General features: G+C 37.7%; 1 protein-coding gene across 1 annotated transcript in view; it reads left to right on the forward strand.

Annotated features, from left to right (window-relative positions):
• The window catches only part of ERI3 (ERI1 exoribonuclease family member 3), a 259,579-nt gene that overhangs the window by 61,212 nt on the left and 185,072 nt on the right, over positions 1 to 13,295 (forward strand). Inside the window, exon 5 of the mRNA XM_060773363.2 lies at positions 741 to 832. Within this exon, the coding sequence (XP_060629346.1) occupies positions 741 to 832 (92 nt within the window). The remainder of the gene's footprint in view (positions 1 to 740; positions 833 to 13,295) is intronic.

Below are 13,295 nucleotides of genomic sequence, written 5' to 3' on the forward strand. Positions count from 1 at the left end.
CTTGAACACACAGTCCCAGAATCACAGAAGTGTAGTTCTAAAGTGATTTACCAATTTTCCATGGGAACAAAATAAAGATAGCAGCTTTCCTTAAATGAATATTGGAAGTATTAAGAAATATGGATGGGAACTTGGATTTTTTGAAATTAATTATTCCACTGAAAGTAGATAAGTTTTTCCTTGTACCATTGCTCTTTAAACAGCATGAGGTGTTACTGTGGTAACAATATATTGGCAAAATCGAACCTAAGGTAATATTTTTCCTGTGATTTCAAGATTCTTACTGTGTTGCCTTTCAGTAGTATGTGAGGTGGTGAATTAGTCCTCTTGGTCAATGCTTGTTCAGAGCCATGCATTGCTTGGAATCTGTGGTAGAAATGGGACCTATTGTTAGGACTAGCTTTACTATGTTTTTTGTTTTGAGGGGAATGGGGGGGTAGGGTACATAGAAAATGGCTAGGCAATATTAATGTTTGATGGCTGCTCTATAATCAAAGTATTGTGAGGCCTGATAATAATCACTGGCTGCTTGATGCCTTCTATTGGAAATCTTCAAAGATCCAAGTATACTTTCACACAGATGAGGATGGGAACAGAATGAGATGGGAGTAGGGGGGCAGCCGTGTCGGATAAGATCACAATTTTCTTCTCTTGTGATTGTGAAGCTTATCAGCATTTAACTGTTGTGTCTCTTTTCCATGTCTGATAAAGCTCATCTTCTTTCTGTCTGTTTCTTTCAGAGAGTTGATGAGTGGATGGCAAAGGAAGGCCTCTTGGATCCCAGTGTCAAGTCGATCTTTGTAACCTGTGGAGACTGGGACTTGAAAGTAATGTAAGTATTGGGGGTGGGGGAGGCTTGTGTCTTTGTGGTGTGACAGTTGTTGCATCTACAAAACTTCTTTCTGTAGCAGAATATTATGCTATTGCTTACTTGTAAGAGTTTATGAGGTGCTTTGTGGCACTGCTGTTTCTATATCTTAATTCTCCAATAGCTATATTAGGATTTGGAATAAAACATCATCAAGTAATGTATTACTGAAGCATGCCCAACCACTGTTATGTCACTTCTGACTTTTGCCATCTCTCCACTTGCCTGCATGCCAGAATTTGGCTATGTCAGAAGCAAAATTATGGGTCCAGCTATCTAAGATGTCAATTCCAGGGCATTCTCAAAAGAATTATAGGCTTTGATGTTTTTCTACTTTTCTTCATTTCTCCTTTAAATGGTTAAGATTGTGGATAAACAAAATATATCATAATGAGAAAAGCCATTTCTCCTGGGCCTGAAGTCTGAGCAACATTTTTCTTCAAAATTATGAGTGTTTAAGTTGAAGATCATTTCATGCTTGAGAATGACTGTATACAGGGTAGATACTAGTCCTGAATAGTGCTTTCCAATTGTAAGTGTGTATTTTGGTTGGAATTTTGTACTTCCATCACAGTGGTTGCTAGCTTCTGCATGTTAATCTTGAATTAAAAGGTGTATCTGTAAGATTAACATTTCTATACTTTATGTATGAATTAAGATTTTAGTTAGAACAGTGCTTCAGAGGTTTATTGATTTCCTTTTTTGAAATCTTAGTGTCTTTGGAACTTTATAGTTGAATTTTCTGTAGTCTTGGGTTGTTGCACTGCATCAAATGTCTGACAACTCATGATCTGGAAAAATTAAGAACATAAGAAAAAACTGGTCTAGTATTGGAATCCTTTTTCTCATAGTGCCAAATAGATGATGGTGGTGGAAATTGTCCTGTTTGGCAGGACAATTAAGGATATGATCCCTAGTGACTGATATTCAATGGTATGTCCCTCTAATCCTGGAAACGGAGCACACAAACAACCAAGTCTGCAATCGGCTCACACAAACAGTCTTATCCTAACAGGCATGACAGCTGTAACCCAAAACCTTTTCCCAAATGATTATCTGAGGCTGGGAATGTTTCACCCAACAGGCACAAGCTCATTTTATGCTGTCTCTTCCATCACACCTACATAAAATATTCCTTTTGGCCTCACTTCTCTCTGGCTCCCTTCAGGGACTTGGACTGCAGCTTCTAGCTCAGTGGTTCTCAACCTGTGGATCCCCAGGTGTTTTGGCCCACAACTCCCAGAAATCCCAGCTAGTTTACCAGCTGTTAGGATTTCTGGGAGTTGAAGGCCAAAACATCTGGGGACACACAGGTTGAGAACCACTGTTCTAGCTAGTAGCTTCTAGCTCCTCCCCCAGCTAAGTCTCCGATAGTCAGACCTGAACCTAAAATATGGATGACCTCTCCCAACAGTTTCATGTATATGTTAAATAGCATGGGTTTTGAAAGGAAAGCCTTGAGGGACCCCATAGGCCAGTTGTCTGAGAGTTGAACAGGAATCCACCAGTAATACCTTATGGGTTTGCTCCTCCAGGAAGGGATAGAGCCAGTGTAAAACAGTACTTCCAAGTCCCATCTCAATGAGGCAACCCAGTTTCGAAAGCCACTGAAAGACCCTGTAGAACCAAAATATTTATGTCATATTCTGTTTTCCATAACTTAATTCGGTCATTGGAGTTCTTTGTTCTGGCTGTCAAATTCCTGATTCCAAGTAGTTAATTTTTTGATGTTCATTGAATTTTGTTTTGGGATAGCAATAGCATTGGTTAGCTGGGGTTGTGTGGGCAGTCTCGATCATAGCATTTCAATGAGATTATAAACAACATGGAAAGGATGTGAAAGAAACAATATACAGTTCTTTAGGACTTGAAATATTAATCTGTGTCTTCAAGTCATTTCTGACTTACGACTTTATATAAGGCTATCACAAGAGTTTGTTGGCAGAATTTTTTCAAAGAGGGTTTGCCCTTTCCTTCTGACCCTGAGAGAATGTGACTTGGCCATGATCACCTTATGGGTTTCCATATCTGAGTGTGGATTCAAACCCTGGTCTCCCAGTGTACTAGTCCAACAATCAAACCACTACACCAAAATTCTAATAATCTAGAAGGGATGAGTTTAATCAAATTAAGAAAAAACGTTAAGGATATTCTGGCTAAATTTGCCAAGCTCAAATTGTCATGGTTCAATACAATAGTTTTTTTAATAAAAATGAAAATATTACTTAAAATAAACTTTTTGTTTAGGATGCTATCTATTAAAATCTCAGCTGGAGAAATTACGAAGTGGCAGAATATGATAAACACCTTTGCAACGAGAATAAAAGAGCTAGAATTAATAAGGAAAATGATACAAAATACAAAAGAAGGGAGGCCTGGGAATACCAAACTTAAAACTATACTATATAGCAAATCAGTTAAGATATATTGTTGAAGGGATTATGGGTCAAAAGGATTTAGAATGGTTAGAAGAGAGTGAAGACATAGATATGAAACTAGAATATATTTTCTTTATAGGGAAAATTAGGAATCGAGAGAAGAAATTGTATAACAAAATAAAGAACCCTTTAAAATATATATATTGGAAATATGGTCTAAGCATGAAGAAAAATCAATACCACTGATCTCCCCATTAATTACAAATAATTTCCTTATAAATCTCAAAAACTAGTTAGAAAGAGAATTCAAGGAAAAATGAATAACAAAATTAAAAGATTGGGAATCAAAGATAAAAAATGTAGAGGAGATAAAGGACCAGTTATCAAGAGGCAGTATTAGATTAGATAAAGTTCTACAACTGGAAGGATGGTTAAGGGAAATAAGAAAGAAATATAAAGGAAATAGAGTACTTATCAAATTTGAAGAAATAATTAGTCAAAGGGGAATTAAGGAAGAAAAAGAAAGAACAAAAGGTATAACAAGTGATATCTACAAAATGCTGTTGGAGGGGGGCCAGGAGCAGGACCACCTCAAAAGAATGTGGGAGTCAAATTGTAATAAAGTAATACACCCTCAAAACAGGAAAGGAATGAGGAATATTATTTATTAAAATATGTCAATAAGAATAAAAGAGAATTATTACAAAGTGGTGTGGAGATGTTATCTCACACCAATCAGATTAAATCAAATGATAAGAAACATTCTAAGCAGTGCTGGAGGGGCTGTCAAGAAACTGGTACATATATACACATGTGGTGGTCTTGTAAAAATGTTCAAAAATTCTGGGAAAATGTATTTCAAGAAATAAGAAGAATCACCCAAACAGAGATAACAGGAACACCGGAGATAGCACTGCTGTCATTTATCAATAATGTTAAAATACCAAAAGAACTAAAAGAATTAATTGCCAATCTGGTAAATGCAGCAAGATTGTTAATAGCTAAAAATGGAAAGAAGGAGGGGAGTGCCAATTGGAAGAGTGGTATAGGGAGATCTGGGACATTGCAATAAACAGTAAACTGACAGGAAACATAAAGGTTAAAAGAGGATGATTAAAAAAAGATGATTTTGGGAAGATTTGGGGGAAATTGATAGAATATGTATATATAGAAGGTAAGGGGAACAAACCTGTAATAGAAACAACTGATTTTTGGAAATAAGTATTGTAATTGGCTGGTCTGGGGTGAAAGGTCAGCACTGGGTGATTGGACAATATGTAATGAAGCGGGAGGATGAAATATTATAGGCATTAAGACATACATGTTGTGTACAATTTGTTAAGGAGAAGTGATAAGTATAAAATGTTTAAACACTGAATATGTTGAAACTACAACAAATAAAAGTAAAAACAAAACAAAATGGCTCTCCACTTTACCATACGCTCACTATTTAGAATGCATAAATACTAAGTGAAACTAGCTCTTTTTCTTGTTTTTGTCATTTGGAAATAGAATACAAAAAGCCATGAAGAAAAGAGAACAAAATTATTAAATGTAGAACAAGAAACAACCATTCAAGTAGTAGCTGTTTTATGTCTGATGTCAGGAAACAAATTCCTTATTCTAAAACGATTCCACAATACATCTGACTAAATAGAGGAGATATGCAACCTTGTTCTACATAAACGTCAAATCTTCCTGCTTGTAGTGTTTATGTTCATGAAATTCTTATAGCAAGGTTTGGACAAAAAGATACTTAGAACTCTGTGGTTTTATAGAAGGGAAGGCATAATGAAGGATCCTTCCCCCTTTTGAAAAAGATTTGAACCATTGTGGCTGTGTGGAGTCAGTGCAGAGTGTTTTTGAGACTGTTTATGCTATTCTTTTCTTTTACATGCGTACTCAGTCCCAGCTTCAAGAGATGCTGTAAATAGCTTATTTCCTCTGCTTCTTCCATTTTTCTTTTATTTTACACAAAAGCCCCAAAGCTGATGCTTAGGTAGATCCTTGGGCATTGTTGGTGTCCAGTGGGAAATACATGATATTGTGATTCTAGTTTTGTGGAAGTAAGGGTTTTCAGCTGCTACCTGTTACAAAACAGCTTATCACTTTTTCCTGCTTGAGATTGGCTGCTGTGGCCTTGGTGGTGTCACATCTGATTAGTGGTGTGTCAGAAAACATGGCTTGAGCTTGAGTGAGAGAGCACTTGCTGCCAGCTCTGACTCCTCTCATTTCCTCCTTTACTTTTATCCATCACTACAAATGCTGAGGCTCCTCCTGAACTAATTAAGTTTGCATGCGTTTAGACACATTGCCAAATAGGATTTATCAGGAGAACTTTTCAGATAAGGTTGGTGCAGAACTGATATGCTGCCTCAAGGACCAAAGAAGGCAGTGCAGCTTACATGTGCAGACTTCCTAGAATGTACTCCCCAGTGTAGTTTAATTTTATTTGGAGAGTAAACTGGATGGGAGCTAACCAGGATGCTACTGCTATGTACAAGATTACCAGTTGGTTTCCTTATGAGCGGGGATGGATGATTTAGCAGAAAATTGATTGGTACAAATCCAGATTGGGTCTGGAAAGAGGGGAATCTAATGCTAGAACTGCAAGAATACTGTATTGAACATTTAATTCGAAATAAATGCTAGGGGGACTAGGTGAAGTTAATTTGGAAATGCATGCAAGCAAATTCCATCCTATGTTTTTTTGTACTACACATTAAAGAAAATCAGCAAAATAAAATTTTGGTTCCTGATTTTTCAAAATAATAGTCCTATTCACTCTTAGTATATGGGTCAGTGATTCTGTCACAGTGTTTTTATGCTTTTTCCCCTTAATGTCTTAGAAACAAATCCACAAATTTTAGGTATGGTTCTAGCAAGGATTTAATTTTATAACTGTCATAATTTACTTGAGAAAATGGCATATCTGGATTGTGTTCTTAATTGTTTTTGTCAAGCTTGAGAATGTCTACAGTAGACACTTGTTAAGAAGTAAAGGATAGAGGATTCATCATGAGATGACTTAAATGCTTACCAGTGAGTAGGACATTAAATGCCTAGAATAATGTTGTATTTTGTGCTGTCCTCTGTACAGCAGATAGGCAGAGAAAGGTGCCCTTTGTCAGTCAGGTGAACATGGGATTTACTTTCTTTGATATAGGGAGAGCTTTTGAACAGTTCCGTGTTTTTTTTCCCTAGGGACCCATCCATATCATGTTACCAGGTGATGGTACCTGACAAACAATCTGCCAAAGGGAGGTGAAGATCCATTTTAATATAGGTGAAGAAAAGTAAACAGTCACTCAGTTACCTTGTCCCAAATAATTATGGACCTTGAAGAGCCAAACCTAGTGCTTTAAATTGGTCAGTAAACCGGAATGGGAGCCGGTGAAGCAGTAGTATAGTGGTGCTCATTATCTTCCAATCCCAGTCAAAGGATTTTCACCTATATTCTTTTTTTTCGTCTACAGTCGTCCCCTGTATTTGCAGTTTTGACTTTTGTAGATTTGATTATTTATGAATTTGAGTTAAAGTGTTTATTTTAGGAACCTCAAGCCCTTCAGTATAACTCTATGGAATGTCCTGCATTCATGCTGGAGAACCTAGTGATTTCTAGAGAGAACACCTCTCTATGAATCTCTGTATCCTCCAACATGATTCTGTGACCAGCTTCCAGAGCATGTTGACCATAGAATCACGCTGGGAGACTTAGAAATTCTTATAGAGGTGTTCTCCTCGCTAAAAAAAAGTAATTTTTAAATTCAGAACTTTTCACTTTTACGGTTTTTTTTTTAGGCCTGAACCCCAGTGAATGTGGAAAGCTTATTTTATTTGCAAAGATTGTCCAATACCCAAATTTGAAGCAGTCAACATAGGAAGTTACTAGCATATTAATGGGCTGTCCTTTTCTAGGTAGAGTTGTAGTGTGGCTACCATTGTTTTGTCTGACTGATGAGTTGTGCGGCTTATTAGGAGCTGAAAACAGTTGTAATCATCTAGGCATAAATGAACTTCTAGCAGTGTTGGGTTTCTGTCTGAGGTGATAGCATGAGCTCATTTAAGATGGGCCATGTGGTAGTATATTACTTGAAAGCCTCTGAAATATCTCATCCCCTCTGAATATAAGGCTAGGATCAGAAACAGCATGCTGATTCTGTGTCTAGCTAATACACGGGAGGGTAAACTGGCTTCATACCCCCCACTGATGAGCATTAATAGTGTGGGCAAAGGGGAGACAGCTGTTCCTATCCTGTTCACTCTTCCCTTCCTTGTTAAGATGCAATTTCTTTAACGAGGGAAAAGCTCCTGAGTGGGAACATCACCTTTCTGAAGGCTTGTCCTGACAAAGGCATTTCATATCAACAGAGTCTCATGTCAACTTTAGCAAATATGAGTCATTCGTCCCTGAACTTCTCTCCACTCAGAAAAAGAAAGAACCCCTTGCACCAAAGAAGGATGAATCATATTCCATAGCTTGAATACATCATGACAGCAGTGGATCTAATGAGAAAAGGCCATTCATTCTGGGGTGTAAAGTTTCCTCCATCGATATAGAAATGCTATTAATTAAAGTAAAGCCTCTTGAAGCTCAAGATAAGAGACACTAGACCTGCCAGGCTGAAATATGAGTGGAGATTCAGCCTTGTTAAGCTTATGGGACCTTAGACTTGAGAAGACGTTTTACGGAAATGGGATTCCTTTGACACGGTGGAAGGGTGGTAGCTACTTGAAAGTTGAGAATCTGTGAGGCCAGAGTTGGACCTCTTGTAAGCAGCTCATTTTTGAAATCAATTCAGTGAGAGATTTGTATTAAAATGTAATGTACATTCATAATTATGAGCAATGAAGTGCATACTTGTTAAAAAGCACATAACTGGCTTGCTATGGAGGGCAAACTAAAAGAATTGTTTGGGGGTAATTCAGTTCAGGTTTGCCTCGGAGCAATCATGCTCTTCATTGTACCTTGTAATAAAGTGGGAGATTCCTTCTATCTTTGAATTCTAGAATTTTATGAGTCATTTTAGTTTGTCTGCTATATTTTAAATAAAAAGGCAGCTTGCCATGCTCCATAGTAATGCTCCAGGATAACAAGAAGTAGAGCATAGATGTCTCTCAACTGTGTTGGATTCTGTGGGAGCTGGTATAGGCTGCATGCAGATGGTAATAACTTGGTCTAATAAACCAGAATATGATGCTTTGCATGTGAATGCTGCCTCCTTGCTTAAGCTGGGCTGGCAAAAAAATCTGGAGAACTCCAGTTAACTTTAGTTTCCTGTTTTGCATGAGGAGCTGGAGTTGATAGAGGGAGCTCATCCGCCTCTCCCCGGATTCGAACCTGCGACCTGTCGGTCTTCAGTCCTGCCGGCACAGGAGTTTAACCCACTGCGCCACCGGAGGCTCCATAGGTAGCATAGGTAGTGGTGCAGCATAGGTAGTGGTAAGGGATCAAAAGTACTTTGGTCCAAAAATAGGGCCACCGTTGCCCATCTCTTGTCTGAATTCTAGCATTCTGGTTTAATCATAGCAAAATGTAAGGTAAATCTCTTCAAATAGATGCTCAAACCCGTCCATGTTTATTTTTCCTTTGGTCAAAATGTACGATGAAATAGTGATACTGATCAAGGACTTAGTGTCAGTTTGCATTCTGCTTACATGGAAATGCCTCACAATAAAATTTTAGTTGTATTAAATGTCCATTTGTTTTATTTAATTATATTTTAAAATTGTTTTAATTTTATCTTCTGTTTTTAGGCACTGTGTCCCCTTTGGGGAGATGGTGGCGGGATACAAGAATAAAGTTGTTGTTATTATTATTATAGTTGGACGTAGAGGGACAGATGTGGCCCTCTCAGGCCTAAGGAGGTGTTTTAAGCTCCCAAATCTCCAAGAATTCTCTATCCTTGTTATATGGGCTTGCAAAATTGTGTATATGTTTTGTAACACATAATATTCTTCACCCAGATCCCACAGGAAATTGACTAGCGGTATATTTTAGACAGACAAAGCAATTTCATATGAGCTATGATTAACAGTGCTGTTGCTGACTTGTTATTCAAAAAGGTTTCCTCTTGAGTTGTTCAAAAATGCTTACATGCATAAAATAACAAATAATTAAAACACATTAACAGACTAAAAGCAGCAACAAAAACAGAGAGGTATACACAAAACTAGCACTGCTTGATAGTAATTAGTTGCAAATGATGAATCACTTGTAATTCTTTTTTCAGTAACCAGCGCACAATAGCATTATATTATGGTTCTAACTGAATGAAAGATACTTCACTTTTTAGGTGATGTAACTGTTTTAATCATTTTTCTAATTACAGGTTTGTGCAGACTCACTACTGAATTAGGCTTTATTCCACAGATGAGCAATTTCTAGCATTCTGATGTGTAACCCCCCCCCAGTAAAAATTGTAAGTTAGTTATGAATAATGAAGTAAAGTGTTATATTAAAAACATAGCTATACTGATATAAAAAGGTACTGCATCTGAAAAATCTCATGTGAAAATAAAACCATTCTTCAAGGTGCTGCCATATTTGTTTTCTTCCCACCCCCTTTCTTTCTCCTTTTTGTAAAAAAGGGGCTGTAACTAATTACTTTAAAAAGTAATTGTCCAATCTCTGCTAACTGTTTAGAAATGAAATTAATCAAGACCAGAGTAAAATGTTTGTGTAAAGAGGAATGTCTTCACTTACTAACAGAGCTCAGATAAAGACACAGGTATTAAAACACTTGGCACAGAGAGTTGCACATATGAGGCATCTCCATACAGAAGATCCTGTTCTGTGTGGCCACCTACAGTTGTGCTTCTTAATCTTTGGTTTTTCAGATGTTTTGGTCTTAAACTCCTAGCTAGCATAGTTAGTAGTTGGGAATTCTGGGAATTGAAGTTCCAGATATTTAGAGTATCAAAGTCTGAGAACCATTAATATCTAGTGTTTTTGAAGACAATGGCATATGCAAGAGAGGCTCAGCAGGTGATCTTAAAGTATGGAATGGTTTACATGGGAAGATAATAATATCTTTTAAGGAACTTAGTCCTGAGCATTTAAGCTTTAAATGTTCAATCAGAAATGAAGTTCTCAGCCCATGGATTTGATTCAGTGAATGGATGATGTGGTCCCAGCATGATCCAGTTGGAAGCCTAGCATCGTGCATTAAGGTTACTTTGTGGTTTTTAGGGGCAGGCCCATGTACAGCACAAATACATTAATCATCGTCCTGGCAGATTTTAAAAAGCTGAATACCTACTGTATATACTCATGTATAAATCAACCTCATGTATACATCGAGGGCAGATTTGGCGGGGGCGGGGGGATTCTGGTTTTAATGGAGAACTTATGGATTGTTCTGTGCAGAGAGGAGAGTGTCAGTGCCGCCGAAGGGGGGCAGCTGTTCCTGGCCAGCACAACCATTTCCTTTCAGTACACTATTCAGAGATCCTCTATGAAATAAAAGTTTTAAGGTACAGTACTTACATTGACCTGAGGATAAGTTGAAGCAGGTCTTTTGGGTTGATTTTTTGACTAAAATTTCTAGATTAATAAATGAATATATGCAGAAAATCAGCTGTATTTTCAGATCCTAGTGAAAATTGCAATGTGCTTGTAGCCATAAAATTTCCTCACATACATAAGAGTGTGCACAGAATTAAGGATATTCTACAAAAGCCGAACACCCAGAGGTAGGAAACATGTTTGTTCTCTGTCTGTCAGCACTCTTTTTTTAATATTTAAATAAGTAATAGAATATAAATGCTTTGTTGGGACATTTTTTTCAGTTAAACAAAACAAAACTATCCATGCCAGATGAATAAAACTTGGGGATGTTGCCTGCAGGTATTCCGGTGTTAGTGCCATAAGCGTTATAGTTTGTAGGTCTAGCTTTGTGTGTATTCTTCACCAAAATGTATCTCTGTGGAACTAAAATGCTCCATCTGCTTGAATCAAGGTAAATCCCATGAATATGTAATTGGTGCAGTCAGGGCTGTGGACTTGCTTGACTGTACCAAGAGCAGACTGAGCAGGGATACTCTCCAAAGCTTGGTAAAAACTGTTCAGATTACAGCTGGTGCCTGGTCACTAAGTCCTGATCAGACACATATCCTGCTTTATTCAGTTAAATTTTTTTAGTAAGTGCCTATAAAATGGTTTCTGCACCTCTGGAATATGCTTCTGCAATATGCTCCAGTCGCCACTATTTTATAAGAACAATTAGGAAAACACGTGAGCAAATTGACTGTACCTATAATAGGTAGATGGTACCTCTCAGTTTAGAGGCAGAATGCCTGTTAATGTATATCAAAGATGGCCACTACAGGAAATAATATGCCAGATCCAACAGTACAATGGTGTGAACCTTAATGGTGTTTGTGTATAATTTGGGAGCAAGGTGGGTATGCAGGTCAAGGCTATGACTAAAAGGGTACATTCCTATGGACCTTTGGAATGCAGCAATGCTTATCTGATGTTTTTCATGGCAACAAGACCTAATTAATTCATTTCTTTTCAGCAACTATTCGCTCAGAAGTTTTATTTTGATAGGTAAGTGGTAAAAAGCAAATGCTTGCTTTCTAAGATGGCAATAAACCACAGTAGATTGGCTTGAAATGTTTATAGCTCTTGGTGCGTTTCTTGGGTTGCACATTAGTAAACCCTTAGTGGTGAATTATACCATGGCTTAATTTGATTTTAGTGTTTTTAATTATTTCTTGTCTAAGCTTTACAAGATGACTTGGCTGCACCAAGTTCAGAATAGATCAAGAATGTTGAAGAAGGCACAGGATTTCTTTTACAGGCTTGAGAATGAACTGTTTCACTTCAGTAGAGCATGGACTCAGGTTTCCAAGCAATGTTCCTTATTTAGACAGATGAGATCTAGCATTAGTTTCAAAACCTGGGCATGAGATGACAGTAATAAAATCTTCTGGTTTTGGATATAGTTTGGCATCAGGTTAATACTGACAAATCTTTAACCTTTTAGAAATACAAACACATTGGCCAAGACCTTGGATTAGGAGGTGTATGGGTTTACTTTAATTAATGAAGTATAGCTATCTCTCCACTTTCATTGGGGTTAGGGGCACAGGACCCCCATGAACGTGAAACATTGTAAATACAAAGATTGCTGTTTTTTAAAATTTAACATCTTTCTAGGTATTTCTACGTCTTCCAGCATGATTCCATAGTCAACTTGGAATCTTTGGAAGCCGTCCTGAGTCCCTTTGGGGAGAGGGGGGTGGGCTAAAAAAATTATTAGTATTTTCTTCATCATCATCATCATCATCATCTTATGCTGGAACTGACTATGGAATCAATTGGACAATTGAGATACTCCTAGAGAGAACATTTTAAATAAAATCCATAAATAATCAAACTTGCAATAGTCAAAACTGCAAGTGTGGAGAGATAACTACAGATGCATTCCTGACTGCGCTCTGGCACCACAAGATGCAGAGCCAACCTTCAGAAATGGGGCTACAAAGTGGAATCCGCGACATGCGAGTGTGGAGAAGAGCAAACCACTGACCACCTGCTGCAATGCAACCTGAGCCCTGCCACATGCACAACGGAGGACCTTCTTGCAGCAACACCAGAAGCACTCCAAGTGGCCAGATACTGGTCAAAGGACATTTAATCAACTACCAAACTCACAAATTTTGTATTTTGTTTGTTTATTTGCTTTGTTCTGTTAGAAATGTAATATAATTGACTGGTTGCCCTGACACGACAAATAAATAAATAAATAAATTCCTGTTCTTTACTTCTTTCACAAAAACTTTGGTGCAAAAGGTAGAAATAACATGGAAAGGATAGGGATAGATTCCTACACCACAAAAAAGAACAACAGTTCAACATGTTTCACCCAACTTTCTGTGCACTTTTAAAATTCCGACGGCTCATTTAGCTATTGGAGTTCTTCCAGTAGCTTGTTCCACAGTCTTGGGGCATCCAATGAAAAGGTTATCTGGATGATGGTTGCCAGTCGGGTTCTGCCATGCTGGAGTATTGCCCCCCCCTCCCCCCGAGGACCTAAGTG

Source organism: Anolis sagrei, chromosome 4 (genome assembly GCF_037176765.1).
Source record: "Anolis sagrei isolate rAnoSag1 chromosome 4, rAnoSag1.mat, whole genome shotgun sequence".
NCBI classification, from domain to species: Eukaryota; Metazoa; Chordata; class Lepidosauria; order Squamata; family Dactyloidae; genus Anolis; species Anolis sagrei.